The following is a 16,511-nucleotide window of genomic DNA, read 5'->3' on the forward strand; positions in this document are numbered from 1 at the left end:
GCAACCTGGGTCGGAGCAGTGTTGCGGAACGAACGTGTTATTTACTTAAATAGCACGAGAATTCTGGATCAATCTGAAAAATCTCTATCCCTTCCACACACGTCTCCTTTCCCCTGCCGAGTGAGTCACGCCTACCTCGAAAGGGAAATGGCTTAATGGTGTAATAATAATAATAATAATAATAATAATAAAGATTTCACGCAATTTTCTACTATTTTAGTAGATTTTAAAGAATCTATAAACGGTAAGTGATGCGTTTTGTAGGACTTCTTTAACGGGTTTTTAATATTTTAAGGAATCTTAAAATATTCTTAGAATTTTTTTATTGATTTCAATAATTTGAAGGGATTTCGAAGCAATTGCAATAATTTAGGATAAAGAATTTTCTAGAATTCCAGAAGATATGGAACGATTTCACAAGATCTAACAGGTTTTAAGATTTCAAAAGATTTCACACGATTTTATGAAATTTTCGACCATTTCAATGATTTTAAGGCATTTTATAGTATTTATAAATTTTTTAGCATTTATAGCATTTTATAGATCTTCCAGGATTTCAGAAAATATATATCATAGATTTTCACGGGATTTTATAAATATTATTGTGGATTTCTCAAAAAATTTATTTACGAGAAGTGAGGTGTTTGGTAGGTTCAAAAAATTTAAAAGAATCTGAAATATTTTAGGTTGCTTACAACTATTACGAAAAGGACTTTAAAAAGTTTCAAGGGAATTCAAAAGTTATTACAAGATTTCAAATATTTGGGGAAATTTTCTATTTAGGGTATTTTAAGATTTCCAAGGAATTTTTAAGAGACTTAAATCATTTTAAGGAATTTCTAAGGTTTTAGTAAATTTAAGGCATTTTAGTATTTAATGGTATTTGTTTAGAATTCGCTTTGAATTTTCCTTAATTAATTGATCCTTAATTCCTTTAAATACTTTTGAATTTTTCGAATTGCATTCAATTTCACTCAATTTAATGGATTCTTAAAAAATGTTTAATTCATTTTTAAGTCTTTTCTAAGTCACATTAAATTCGTGGGAATTTCGTCAAATTCTGTTGAATGCTCTTTTAATTTTTCTTAACTCATTTCAAATTTCCTCAATTCAATTAATTTTTTAAATATTTTTTAATTGGTTTTAATTCAATTGATACCTTTTTTTTAATTCAGCTGTATTTTTAATGAATTTCGTCGAATTGTTCTCATTTCCCTTAAATTTCGTTAAATTAACTCCAATTTTACTGAAATAAATTGATTTATTTTTTGGAATTCAGCCTGAATTCTCTTTTATTTACCTGGAATTATTTTAAATTCTCTTTGCATTTTTTAACTTGCTTGAATTCTTCGAAATTAATTCAATTCAATGAATTTTCTTGGGATGTTTAGAAGTTTTTAATAAATTAAGCCTAAAGTATTATTTTAATCTCGCCTAAAATTCTTAACCATTTAATCATATTTTTTTTGGAATTCCCTTGAATATTTCTATGATTATTTTAAAGTTAATGTTCAGTGAATTTTGTTCATGTTTTTAAAACATTTTTAATTAACTTGAACTTTTTCAAATTCACTTTACATTTTTATGAATATCATCGAAATTCTTCTCATTTACCTTAAGAGGTTAAACCACTGAAGAGTTTTCAAAAAATCGATTTTTTTTTTGCTTAAAAGATGATCAAATTGTCAATCCTGCTGCAACGACTTACAGGTCTGCCCCGGTGATTTTAGGGTACTTAAAACTTCAAACGTGTTTTTTTCGAAATACTAAATATTTGAAATTGGTCGGAAATATAACTCGAACAAATTCTCACCGGTTGATCTGAAATTTAAAAATATGTTTAAAATTGCTTTCTCCAACGCCGTACGTAGGATAAATATGTATATTCGTGCTTTATAGTGGTTTAATTCTCAAAATTTCCCTAAATTCCTTCCAATTTTACAGAAATGAATGAAATTTTTTTTATTAAAAAAACTTTACCGAATAATTTGAATTTAACTTGAATTGCTTCGAAATCTAATGAATTTATCCTGAATATTTTACGGCCGTTTATGCAAGTTCAGTAAACTTTCCCATTAATAAGTGTAATAAAACTATTGATAATTAACGTTCTTTTTTTCTTCCATTTTTCTATTTTCCAGTCGGCCATAGTTAAGAATAACCCGAAGAAGGCCGTACGAAGTGTTGGCGATGGGGAAGTCGTCGAGTTTGACGTGGTGATTGGCGAGAAGGGTAATGAGGCGGCCAATGTCACCGGGCCCGAGGGAGAAGCAGTCAAAGGATCGCCCTACGCCGCGGACAAACGCCGCGGATATCGCCAGTGGTTTTACCCAAGACGCGGGAACGCAAGACCACAGCGGAGACCACGTGAAGGACAAGAGGGTTATGAATCTGGTTAGTATATTTGCATTGAAAACTGCATTTTTAATTTTTTTTCATATTCACCGGGAATTTTACAAATTTTAGAAGAAAAATCTATACAAATTCGATTTTATCGGTTTTTAAAATAATTTTTCAAATTGTGATTGTAAAAATTATTATATCATTCAATTTAGAATGCTTAATTCGAAAATCTTTTAATTAAAAAATTTTCCAATTTAGATTTTTGATTTTGAAAAACATATTTAAATTTAAAGAATTTTAAAATGCAGTTTTAAAGGATTAAACAATTAATAATTCGAATTTTTTTAAATTGAAGATTTTTTAATAAAAAACAGGGTGGCTGCCGGACCGGGAAACCCATTTAACAAATTTTCAGAAGAAAACAAATCTGCCCAAGTTTGATTTTAACAGGTTTTTAAATGATTAAAGTGCAGTTTTTAAGATTTAATCAATAAAAAATTAAAAGAATATCAAGTTAAAAATTTTTCATAAAAAACAGTTTTATTTTTTCAACTGTGAATATAAATAATAAAATTATTTTTAAAATGGATCTGTGCTCTAAGTATAGAAATCTGAACAATAATTAATTTGACAAAACAATTCTAGATCCGTTAAAAATTTGAGAATTTCCAGATTGTAACTTTTTCAAACCGAATGTCTTGAAAAGACTTGAAGTTAATATATCATTCATTCCGATAATTTTATTTTTAAATAAAAATTTTTATGATTTATCAATAATCTATTTTCAATTCAGAGTTTCAGATCTTCCTTTATATTATTTTTTTATGTTAAATTAATAAATAAATTTATTAATAAATTATTTCCATTAATTTGTTTAGCCATTAAAAAATATAAACGTGCGTTTTACTGTTTTCGACCTTTAAATAAATCCATAATAATATAGTCATAATTAAAGGTTTTTATTAAATTTAAAATATTATGAGTCTAAATTATTTAATATGAAATTTCTTAATGTAGAAAAAGAATAAGTATTCAATATTTAACAATATTTCGCTGTTCATTTAATACGAGTAAATTGAAACCAACTATTTAAAAGAAAACAATTTTAAACGGAATTGTTTTACATAGAAAGCTTTGAATCTTTAGATTTTCGAAGAACTTTTAAACTTTTAGCGTTACAATTTTAATTAGTCTATTTAAAATGTGTTTAATTTATAAGTGAAATTGTTTAATTTTGACGCATATATTAAATTTTGTATATTATTATTTGTAGAGAAAATTTGAGAACTGTGTTAACATTATTTTCAGAATGACTAAATATATTTTAAAATTAATCGTAATTTTGTTAAAATTTTTGAAAATCCTGCAAATTTAAAAAAAATCTTTAGAATCTTCCTTGTTCTTTGATAATTTTTGAAATATCTTAAAATCTTCTTAAACTTTCTGTTACAATAATTTTTCGAAGTGAAAAATCATTTTTAATTTTCCGAAGAATCTTAAGAAATTTTTTTATTCTTTTGAAGTCTTTCACAATTCTTCAAAAAATGCTAAATTTTTTGTTGGAAATATGCAAAAGTCTACATTTTATTTTAAATTCAGCTGTAAGTATTTGAAATTATTTCAAGTTCCAAATTTAATTCGAATCTTTTTAAACTTCTAAATGTCCCTTAAAATAATAAGTGTTCTATTATTATTTATAAATTCAAATTTTTTTAATTTGCAGGATTTTCTAAAAGTTATAGAAAAAATTCAATTAATTTGGAAATATGTTTAAAAGTTCAAAAAAAATTTTAAAATTTAAAAATTATTTTGAATTTAGAAAAATTTAAAACCACTTCGAAATTTCTCAAGATTTTGAAATAAAACGTTTAAAGTTTTAAAGGATGTCTAGACTATTTAAAATAAAAATAATTTAAGACCTGCTAAGTTAAAAAAATTATTTTTCAATTTTTAATGTGTCTTGTTTAAAATTACTTAATATAATATAATTTTGAAAATCTTAAAAGTTTTATTGCTTGATTATTTAATTTAGACTTGTGAAAATATTAACGTGGATTTATATTTTTTGAACTTCATCTGAATCTTTGAACTCTATAATTGATAAAAGTTTTAAATTTTGCAGTTTAATTGCATTTTATTTAACATTTTTTGATTGAAAAGTGTTAGTACTTTCCATTTGGTACGTATACTTTTTTGAGCATTTGAATACACAATTTTTTAATTGAAAACTTTTAAACTTCCATTTTACAAGTTTGGAATTCAAGTGTTACATTTTGAATGCTTTAATTTGTTGTTAATTACTTTATATGGAAAAATGTTTAGAATATAGTTAGATTTTTTTAATTTCATTGGCTGTGAAAAATGTTTGCGAACTGTATTTAAATATTTGGTTGAAAATTCTTATTATTTTTTTTATTTGAAATCAGTTTTTCAAAATGAAAATTCATCTATTTTGTTTTTGGTTGGAAATTGTTAGGCTTTAGTCTGCTTTGTTGAAAATTCGTTTTTTTTTTGTGCAGAAATTAAATTTTTTTCCTGAAAATTTTAATGTTCCACTTGAAAATTTAACTATTCTGTTGAAAATTGGTTTGTTTGTTTTTTGTTGTTGAAAATTAATTTTTGTACTATCAATATTCAATATTTAATTGTAAAATTTATCTTTTTTCCTGGGAAATTTGGACTTTTTTGGTAAAAACTAATCGTCTGGGTTGAAAATTAATCTTTTAATTGGAAATTTTTTGTTTTAAATTAAACTGAACCAGAATTTTGGTTGAAAATTCATCAGTTTGTTTGAAAATGTAACTGTTTTTTTTTTTTGTAAATTAGTTTGATTTTTGTTTTTTACTGAAAAATGCTTGAAAATTCATCTTGTTGGTTTAAAAATTAACTATTCCATTTTTCGTTAAAACTCTATCTTTATTGGTTTAAAATTAAAAACTATTTGGTTAAAAAGTGATATTTTTATATTTGATATTGCAAATATTTTGATGAAAATCCATGTATTTTCTCAAATCATATTTTTGTTTAAAATTCATCTTTTTGGTTTAAAATTGGAATTTTTTAGTTGAAAATTAAACTTTTTTGTTAAAAATTCAATTTCGTTTGTTTGAAAAATCGTCTCCCATGGTAGAAACGTAATCTTTCTGTTTGAAAATTTATTTTTCGCTTAAAATTCAAGTATTTCAATTAAATATTGATAATTTTAGTAATTAATTTTTTTTTTGTTTCTGAAAATAAAGCTATTTGGTTGAAAGTCCAATTATGTTTGTTTTAAAAAATAAATTTTTTTTTTGTGTAAACGAAATTCTTTTAACTGACGATTTAACTATTCCATTCTTGATTGAAAACTGATCTTTTTTGGTTCGAAATTTAGCTATTTGTTTGAAAATTGATATTTTTCAGTTGAAAACTCAACTGTTTGATTGAGAATAACGTTTTTTTAAGTCGTCTTTTTGTTAGAAAATTAATTTTTGTTGAAAATTCAACTACTTGGTTAAAAATTCATCTCTCATTTTGAAAATCCAAGTTTTCACTTTAGAAGTTAAGAATTTTAAGCGATTTATATTGAATTTGATATAGTGTTCACATTATGATATCTAAATATACGCAGAATTTTACGTATAAGTAGATCAAATAAAAATTCGTTTGAATTATTATTCAAATTCAAAGGCTTTAGAGTCAAATTCAAGAAATGATTTATTATTTAATTAATCTATCGTGCTGAAATATTTATGAATTTCTTCTAATAATAATTGAATTCCTTGAAACTAAAAAAAAACATTATTTATGATGAACATGTGAAAAATTATACCCGGAAAAAACTTGAGATACCTGGAAAAAATCTGGAATTCTCAGGAAATTTTTTTCCAGGTTTTGAGTAGATATCTTGTGATTAAAAAATTTTAACCTTTAATTTTAAAAGTTTAAAAATTAAGAGTTCCATCTTGACTGCTTTAATTTGCAGTTCATTTTTCATTAGTTCAAATGGAAAAATGGAAAATTTAATGAAAAAATTTAATTAAATTAACTGTGAAAAATTGGTGTGGACCGAGAAATGACTGGGAATTTTTTTCTCTGATTAAAACGGTCAGCCTGATTTAAATATAGATATCAGCGAGAATGCCTAGAGTTGGGCAGTAACATTTTAGAAGGAACTAAGTTACTGAAAAGTTGGGTTATTTGTTACTTTCAAGGTAACTTTGTAACTTTTATAAAAAATTAAATTGTAACGTAACTTAGTTAAGATTCTCGCAATAACTTTAAACTTCAGTTTTAGTTACTTTAAAGTTACTTTGTGTTTTTTTTTTGGGTGTAAATTGTCTTCTATTAAGAAAGCTTTATTCGTCAGTTATGGATAAAAAAATAATTTCTGAATAGAGAGGATTTAGCTATTTTCTTAAAAATTCATCTTTTTTTGTTGTTGAATGCAACTGTGAATGGTTTCCAATAGACGGGTGCATTTTGTCGGATAGAAATATGGTATTTTCGATTCGATGTGTGTTTATTTTCGAATCAGTTTGTTCGATTCGATTGCCCCGAGCATCGGAAAATCCCAAATTTGATGTGCCCTAGATTGAATCGGGTTTTTACTTTTTCCTTTCTTTCAATTTTGTGACCACAGTCTATCAATAAACCCGAAACAAGTCGCTAGTTTCCATAAATCAAATAATCAAAAGTTAAAACGTGAAAATAGAATAAATAATCATGAAATGTAATTTCTCTTCAATAGAATCACTTTTGTCATTCGAAAAAATGTATTAATTTCAACAAAATGAAGATTTTTTTTTTATTTTGGATGAATATTTTTTTAAATATTCTGTTATAATAATTTTTCAAAATGAAAAAAATTTTCAATCATAGAAATTTTAAGAAAATTTTTCCATTCGTTTTCGGCTTTTCACAATTCTTAAAAAGCTTCTAAATTTTCGATTTGAAATAATAATAATATTAATCTATGCTGTTAAAGTTTAATGCATGCTACCTAATTTGTATTAAAAAATTTAATTTATAAGAAACCATTTAATTATTTACCTAAGCGGTTGGCAAAATTTGAGGTAAACGATTCAAAGATTCAACGGCAAGTGTGGAGTTCATAAATAATATTTTTAATATGTCACTAAGGAGGTTGCTTTCATTGTACTGCCCAATGAAAAAAAGTGTGTCACGAGAGTTGAGAACGGCCGTGCGGCGGCGCTAGTAGTAACTTTGTTCTACAAAACCATGCAGTAAAATAGGAAAAATGCATAATAATGATAAAATAAATATGAAAAACCATTTCAAATAATTTTTTCTTCATGGTGTAGAGTCAAGTAGTAAATAAGACTTATTTACTTACGTATTATTTTGCTTAATATAGGAAAAACGGCACAATTGAAAGAATTTAAACAAACAAAAATTGCATGGATATTGAGAAATTATAAAGAATAATAAAAAAATAAATAAAGAATACGCAAATGAATGAACAAAAAAATGCCGAAAATATATATTATTATCGAATTAAAAAAATTTAAATAACGACAAGATTTTTAATTAACAAAAAATCCCAAATTTAAAAATACCCGAAACTAAAATTCACTGACTTAACGACCGACTTTTAAAAGATACGAATGATTAAATTCCCACAAATATTTCAATTCTCGAAATTTGGAACTGCTGAACATAGTTAATTGATTATTAATTTATGAGCTATTAATAGAATTAATAAGGCAAACAATTTAATTAATATTTTATTCATTATTTTCGGAAATTTTAAATTTTGTCAAACTTAAATTACAGAATTAGAAAAATTTATGAGAATTTAACAATTCGATTATTTTGTAATTCGGCTATTTTTTGTTGTTGCTAGTTTTTGATTTAGTTATTCTTTTTTTTTCGTTATATTGTTTTAGTCCCGGATATTCAAACACTTTTAAATATAGTGATGAAGAGCTATTTTTTACATTTCCGCTTTACAATATAATGCTACTATATAATAAAATAATTTATGGAATTTATGGAATTATAATTTTCATAAGACTCTGGAGAAAATTGAGAAGATTTTAAAATATTTCAGGGGCGTCGGAAAAGAATCTAGAAAATTTTAAAGAACTTTTTTATTATATAGGATTTTGCAAAATATTATGAAAAATTCCAGTCTTTTTAAAAGATGTTTAGAAGTTTAGAAATTGGGAAGGAATCAAGAAATATTTGATAAATTTTCGAAAATGTTTCCGAGTTTTCAATTATTTGTAATCTATTTGAAACGTTTTAAATTCCTGAAAATATTTTTAACTCACGAATTTTTCTCAAGATTTGCAAATATCATTTCAAAATTTAGAAAAATTACCTTACGATCTTCTAAATTTTCCCAGACATTTTAAGAAAATTTTGCTTAGTCTCTTGAAAACTTTCGAAATTATTTTCAGTTTTATTAAATATTTCTTGAATTTACCCGATTTTTGTTCATTTTTATTTTGCAATCTTACCAAATTGAAACATTTTGCTTCAAAATCTTCTAAACTGTTTTTAGAAATTTTAGAAATTCGTCTGTTATGTTTAAAAACATTTTTCAATTTTCTCTTATAGTTCATTTTTCAAAATAAAAATTATTTACAATTTTCGCACGAATGTAAGGAAAATTCTTCTTTTTTTCTAATTCTTCTAATTTCTAAAAATTATTCAAATTTTTTTCTTCATTTTTTAGTTATTCTGCAAAATTAAAAAAAATTCCTTAAAATATTTCAGGTTCTTTGACCATTTTTGAAGTCTTCCTGAAAAATATCTTTCATTTTTGTGAAACTTTACCAAATTTATAAAAAAAACTTTAAAAGTTTTAATTATTTTTGAATCGTTGCAAAACATTTGATTATCTCTCAAGTTGATGCAATTTTTTCTAAAATGATGTAATATGGCAAAATTTTGCTTTAAAATCTTTCATAAATATTAAAACACTTCTAACTATTTTATTCGGGGTCTTTGGGTGTTTTTTGAGTTTACTTTAATAATCTGATTTTCATACCGGAGCGATAATTAATGGAAATAATTCGATAAAAAAAAAACACTATTAGAAAAATCCACTGTGTCATTTTCGCCATAATTATATAAATAAACCGTTTTTTAAATACATTTTTAAGAGTTAGTGTCGACTCTACATGACAAAAGAAATATAATAGTCAAAACAACTAGAACAAAGTTAGTATTAGCGCTGCCGCATGGCCGTTTTCAACACCTGGGCCATTTTCAATTCTCGGTTACAGGAGGCTGTTTGGTAGTGACGTTCGGGAGGATTGTAACACACATAACTTCGAAATATACAGAGAAGTTTTTAGCAAAATCAAAGTTCGTTGGAATTAACCCACAAAAAAAGTGTGCAGGAACGCCCGATAGCGTGTTCGCTATCATTACCCACATTTTTAAGACAAAATATGTATTAATCTAGGAAAAAAGCCGGGGGAGCCTAAAACTGGTAAACTCGATAATTTTCTAAGTATCAAATGCTCTTAATCATATAATTTTGAAATTTTTTAAAGTTCATTGATTGACTCTTTAATTTAGAGTGTTGAAAATTCTAACGCTGATTTATATTTTTGGAACTTAATCTAAATCTTTCAACTCTATAATTTATGAATGTTGAAAATTCTGAATTTAGAAGTTTAAATTCATTAAACTTGAAGTTATTCAGTTGAAAAGTTTTACTACCTTCCATTTTATACGTGTACATTATTGAGCAATTGAATTAAAAAATTATAAATCTAATACTGTGAATGCTTTAATTTGTTGTTTATTTGGTATTACTTGATTAACCCTTAAAGTGCATTGTGGGTGTCTGACACCCCAAGAAATGTTCAAACTCTTATAAACCATGCTTAATTCGAAAAAATTAAGTAGGTGTCGCCATCTAGCTTTAGTTGGAGACACTAAGTCGTTTAGCATACTGCCTCAAGCGTCAGTCTGCTAGCAGCAGCTTCTGAAAGTGGAGGTAAAAAATCGAGGGGTAATCGAGGGGTGCAAATAAATATCTTTTCTGTAAGCACCCATGTTTCAATATTTTTTTTTTATGAAAGTTTAAACTAAAACTATTTAAACTATTTCAAAAGTAGAGTCATAAATTTTCACTTTTTTTTTAGTAATTTTTTTAACAAACATAAATTAAATAAATGGCTATAAAATCATCTCTACCTTATAAAAGATACCTCAAACTGTATCGGATAATTTTTTGGTAACAAAATATTCAATAGGGGTTAAACAATATATGATTAAATACGATGGGGAATAGAACACCCACAATGCACTTTGTCGCGATTTGTACTATGTATGCACTTTGAGATTTAAAACTGCAGGCCTGAAATGTCAATTTGTTCGATTTGTTTTGTTTCAGGTGATAATAAGCCCGAAGGAGAAGTCCCTGCTGGAGAAGGTGGTGGAGCGCCAGTACGTCGGTACAGGCCCCGACGTAATTACGATGGGTACTACAGAGGGGGCCGTCGCTCGGGCCCAGCGCCTCAGCAGGGAGAAAATGGGGGAGCCGATGTTGGTGGTGAGCAGGGGGGAGTTGAAGGTACTGGTGACGGAGCACCACGCGGTGGAGCTGGAGGCCGAGGCCGAGGTGGACCACCTCGTCGCTTTTTCCGACGCAATTTCCGCGGAGGCAGAGGCGGTGGCCCGCCCCGACGTCCTCGCAGTCAGGACGGACAGGTAATGGAAGAACCATATTCTAAGTAACTGAATTTCTTGCTCTCTCAACATTTCTCTCGAGTCAGTTTCTTGAAACTCCATCACTCAAAACTTTATTGAATTGCACCACACGGCTCTAATTTACTCGGCAATTATATTCCAGTGTCGTTGAGAATTATCGAAACTAGCTGGATATTAATTGTAGATATTTTTGTCCTTTTTGAGTGAAATTTTCATTTTTATTTATTTTTAATGATCTCAGACTTTACACTCTTTCCCCTATTTTCCCCTTCTTCTCCAAGAATTCCTCCCTTTTTTCTCCTTCTTTTCAAGAAATTTACCCCTTTCATCATTTTTTTTTCGCTTAAATGCGAACTGAATTAACAGAACACGATAGGAAAATACAGTTATTTCCGTTTGAAAAGTCTAGTATTATTTTTGTTTGGTTCAAAATTTATATCTCTTTTGATTAAAAATGGTACTATTTGATTGAAATTTTAACTGTCTTCTGAAATAATCGTTTTTTTCTTACCTTGAACATTTAATTATTTATTATTTTGGTTCAAGTTCAATCTTGTTTGTTTGAAAATTGAAAATTTTGGTTTAAAGTTCTGGATAGAAAATTCGTCTTTATGGCTTGAAAATTCAACTATTTGTTTTAAGTTCAATCTTTTTTGTTTGCAAATTCGACCGTTTAGTTGGAAATTAATGTTTTTAGTCCTAAAGTTCAACTATTTCAAGGTGTCCGCTGGACCGGGTAACTGGGAAATGATTTTAGATTTTTATTTTTAGACTTATATTTTTAATTACAAGAATTTTCACGTGCAGTCTTGAAAACGTAAACAATTAAAAATTATAAACAGTTGAAGTTGAAAATTTTTGATAGAAAACGGTTTTATTTTATCAATTGTAAATATAAATAAATAATTTTTAAAATGGTTAAAGAATTTCCAGATACGTACTTAATTCGTATTTAAAGGCTTTTATTAAATTAAAAATATTGTTTGAGTCTAAATTATTCAATTTTTAACCCATTTAATTAACAACATTTTGATTAAGAAAAAGGATAATTATTTAATATTTAGCAATATTTGACTTGTAATTTAAGAAGACTAAATTGAAGCTGAATATTTAAAAGTAAACAATTTGAAACTTAATTGTTCGACATAGAAAGCTTTTAATTGTTAAAATTTCGAAAAGCTTTTAACCTTTTAATTTCATAATTTTTATTGTTCCACTAATAAAATGTTTAATTTGTAAGCGAAATTGTTGAATTTTGATGTATAAATAATAATTGAACACGTATTATTTGTATAGAAATTTGAGTAATTTTAAGATATTCAGAAGTTTTGAAAAGTTTCAAAATTAATTTAAAACTTAAAATGATATCAAGTGATTTAAACTAAGTTCGTGAAAAAATTTTTAGAACTTCTAAAAATATTTTAAACTGAATAAAATTTTTCCTACAATTTTTAGAAAATCTTCAAATTTTTTTTTAAAATCCCTTAATTCTTCCCGCGTAGTTTTTAATAATATTGGAATTCTCTTGGAATCTTTTTGAGTATTCTGTTAAAATAATTTTTCAAATTGAAGAATCATTTTTAATTTTCCGAGGAATTTTAAGAAAATCTTTTTCTTGGTTTGGAGCCTTTCACAATTCTTAAAATGCCTCTACCTTCTTTGTAAACTGCAAAAATCTACATCTTGTTTTAAATTAGGTTGTGAGTATTTGCACCGAAATTCGTTACGAATAACCAAATTTTTTCGGTACACACTTCGTTAAAATTATTTGAAATCATTTCAAGTTCTAAATTAATTTATAATCTTTTTGAAACTTCTAAATATCTCTTAAATTACTCTCATTGTTTCTAAAAATAATAAGTGTTCTATTATTATTTACAAATCCAAATTTTAAGGACATTTTTTTAATTCGCAGGATTTTCTAAAATTTGTAAGACAAATTCAATTAATTTTTAAAGTTATTGAGAAATTTTGAAAAAATAAAGCTAAATTTGAAAAAATTTAAAACTATAATATAATTTTAACAATTTTTGAAGTTAATTGATTGTTTATTTAATTTAGAGTATTGAAAATGTTAATCTGGATTTATATTTTTGGAACTTAATCTAAATCTTGGAACTTTATAATTTATGAATGTTAAAAGTTCTTAATTTTGTAGTTTAAATTTATTAAACTTTAAATTATTCAGTTGAAAAGTGTTAGTACCTTCCAGTTTAAACGTGTCAATTATTGAACAATTCAATAGGAAATTTTTGAATTTAAAAACTTAATTTTTAAAAGTTAAAAAATCAAGAGTTCAACTTTGAATGCTTTAGTTTTTTTTACTTTTACTGTTTAGCTTTATATTTCGATTTTTCAAATTTTATTGACCGGGAAAAATATTTGCGAACCAAGTAATGATCGGGAATTTTGTTCTTTAATTAAAACGGTCACCCTATAGTTTGTTAAAAGTTCATATTTTTATAGTAAAAAATTCAACTGTTTTTTAAAAATTCGTCGTTTTGGATAGAAGATTTATCATATTTGGTAGAAAAATAAACTTTCTAGGTTGGAAATTAAATTCGCTTGTAAACATATTTGTCTTTTTCGTTTGAAAATCCGACCGTTTGGTTCAGAATTTATCTCTCTTTTGGTTAAAAATGTTACTGTTTGGTTAAAAATTTAACTGTCTTCTGAAATAATCGTTTTTTTTTAGCTTGAGCATTTAATTGTTTAGGTTTTGGTTAAAGTTCAATATTTTTTGTTTGAAAATTCAGTTAAATTCACTATTCAGCTAAAAAGTCGTGGTTCTTGTTTGAAAATTTAACTATTCTGTATAGAAAATTCGTCTGTATGGCCTGAAAATTTAACTATTTGATTTAAGTTCAATCTTTTTCGTTTGAAAATTCGACCGTTTAGTTGGACATTCATTTTTGTAACCCTAAAGTTCAAATATTTTGTTAAAAGGTCATATTTTTATATTCGAAAATTCAAGTATTTAGTAAAATTTAATTATTTTGTTAAGAATTCATATTTTTTGGTCGAAAAGTAAATTGTTTCTGATAGAAAATTCGTCCGTTCGATTGAAAATTGATCTTTTTTTGGTAGAAAATGCATCTTTCTAGGTTAACAAATTTGTCTGGCTTGAAAATTCAACTATGCATTTGGTTCTTGGTTGTGGTTTAATCTTTTTTGTCTGAAAAATCGACCATTTGTTTAATAATTCATCTTTGAATGTTGAAAATTCGTTTCTTGTTTGAAAATTATTTAATTTTTTGTTGTAAATTCAACCATTTACGGGGTGGCCCGCTGGACCGAGAAACCGGGAATTTTTTGAGACCGAGAAAAACTGGAAAATGACAGTAAATTTTTTTTGTTGACAGGGAATTTTACAAGTTTGTAGCAGAAAAATCTATCCTTTTTCGATTTCAACCGTTTTTAAATAATTAGTTGAATTTTTATGTTTTTCAATTATGTTATTATTTAGCTTACAATGCGTAGTTCAATTTTTTTTGCTTTCAAAGTTTTCCATTAAAAATTTTTATTTTTAAGCTTACATTTTTAATTTAAGGAATTTTTAAATGCTTTCTTAAATACTTCAACAAATAAAATTGTTGAAAATTTTGGATAAAAAACATTTTTATTTAATAAATAAATAAATTTTTGTGAATTTATCTGTACTTTGAGTAATAAAAAGTAAACAAAAACGAGTTGAGAAAAAGTTAAGAATTTTCAGATTTTAATGTTAAAACTTAAACGGTTTTAATTTGAAATGCTTAGTCATTAAACAAATGTGAACGTGTGACTTAAAGTTTATAAACTATTTAAAAATTTTCCATTTAAAATTTATAGTTTTAAGCTTACATTTTTAATTTAAGGAATTTTTAAATGCTTTTTTTAATACTTGAACAAATAAAAAATAAAAGCCTATACTGTTGAAAATTTTAGATAAAAACCATTTTTATTGAATAAATAAATAAATTTTTTTGAATTTTGCTGTACTTTAAGTAATAAAAAGTAAACAGAAACGATTTGAGAAAAAAATAAGAATTTTCAGATTTTAATGTTAGAACTTAAACGGTTGTAATTTGAAATTCTTAATCATTAAACAAATGTGAACGTGTGACTGAAAGTTTAAAAACTATTTTCAACTTAAAAATATTGTTTCAGTCTTAAATATTCAGTTTTTAACCGATTTAATTTGAAATTTTTAATTAAAAAAAAGATTAATTATTGAAAATTTAGCAATGTTTGAATTTTTATTTAAGACTTATTAAATTCAAACTAAATATTTTAAAGCAAATAATCTTTAACTGAATTCTTTGACATAGAAAGCCTAGAATCGTTAAAATTTCGAAGAGCCTTTAAACTTTGAACGTTACAATTTTAATTGTTGTATTTGAAAAATGCTTAATTTGTAAGTGAAATTTTTAATATTTGATGTATAATTTACACAGGAACATTTGTAGACAAAAATTAAGTAATTTTAAGAGATATTTAGGAGTTTAAAAAAATTAAAAATTATCATGCAAATTTTAGAAAGTTTTCTTAAAATCTTCTAGAATCTTTTTTGAAAATTATGTTTAAATCTTTGAAAAATTTTCTAAATGTTCTCTTAAAATAATTTTTCAAAATGAAAAGTTATTTTCTATTTTCCTAGGAATCTTAAGAAAATGTTTTTATTCTTTTAAAGCCTTTCACAGTTCTTGAAAAGAATCTAATTTTTTTTGAAAATTGTACAAAAAATTCAATTAATTTTGACAGATATTTAGAAGTTCTGAAAAATTTTCAAAATAATTTAAAATCTAAAGGGAATTTTTAAAAACTTCTAGATTTCTCAAGACTGAAATAAAATTTTGAAGCTTTCCAAGGATGTTTAAACTATTTAAAAAGAAAATAATTGAATATCTAATTTAAAAAGTGTTCAGTTAAAATTTTTTCCATTTTTCAAAATTTAATGTTTCTAGCTTAAAATTCCTTAAAATTATATAATTTTGTTCATTTTAAAGTCCATTGATTGATTTTTTAATTTAGAGCATTGAAAATGATAACGTAGATTTATAATTTTTTATATTGAAAAATATTAGTACCTTCAATTTTAAACGCGTAAATTATTGAGCATTTGAATACAATATTTTTTAATTAAAAACTTTTAAATTTTAATTTTAAAAGTTCAAAATTTAGCACCACCCATTTGAGTGCTTTCATTTGCAGCTTCTTTTTCATTACCTTAAGTGGACATTTTTTTAGCTTTAGGGTTCCATTTTTTAAATTTCATTGACCGTGAACAATGTTTGCGAACCGGAGAAAAAACCGGGAATTTATCTCGTCGATTAAAACGCCACCCTGATTTAGTTAAAAATTCATCTTTTGGGGTTTCAAAGTCATGATTTTCTGAAACGTTCGACTTTTGATCTCGAAAACTTAACTATTTTATTGAAAATGATCTCTGTTGGTAGAAAATGTTTTTTTTTTTTTTGGTCTATTGAATATTTGTCGTTTTTGTAAAAAATTAA

At 25.4% G+C, this 16,511-nt stretch overlaps 1 protein-coding gene across 3 annotated transcripts in view; it reads left to right on the forward strand.

The window, feature by feature from the left end:
• LOC117175978 (Y-box factor homolog) overlaps positions 1-16,511 on the forward strand; it is a 56,865-nt gene that overhangs the window by 27,409 nt on the left and 12,945 nt on the right. For all 3 annotated transcript variants that reach the window (XM_033365872.1, XM_033365873.1, XM_033365874.1), the window contains exons 4-5: positions 2,142-2,394; positions 10,700-11,016. In XM_033365872.1, coding sequence (XP_033221763.1) covers positions 2,142-2,394; positions 10,700-11,016 — 570 coding nt within the window. The remainder of the gene's footprint in view (positions 1-2,141; positions 2,395-10,699; positions 11,017-16,511) is intronic.

Source organism: Belonocnema kinseyi, chromosome 7 (genome assembly GCF_010883055.1).
Source record: "Belonocnema kinseyi isolate 2016_QV_RU_SX_M_011 chromosome 7, B_treatae_v1, whole genome shotgun sequence".
Lineage (NCBI taxonomy): Eukaryota > Metazoa > Arthropoda > Insecta > Hymenoptera > Cynipidae > Belonocnema > Belonocnema kinseyi.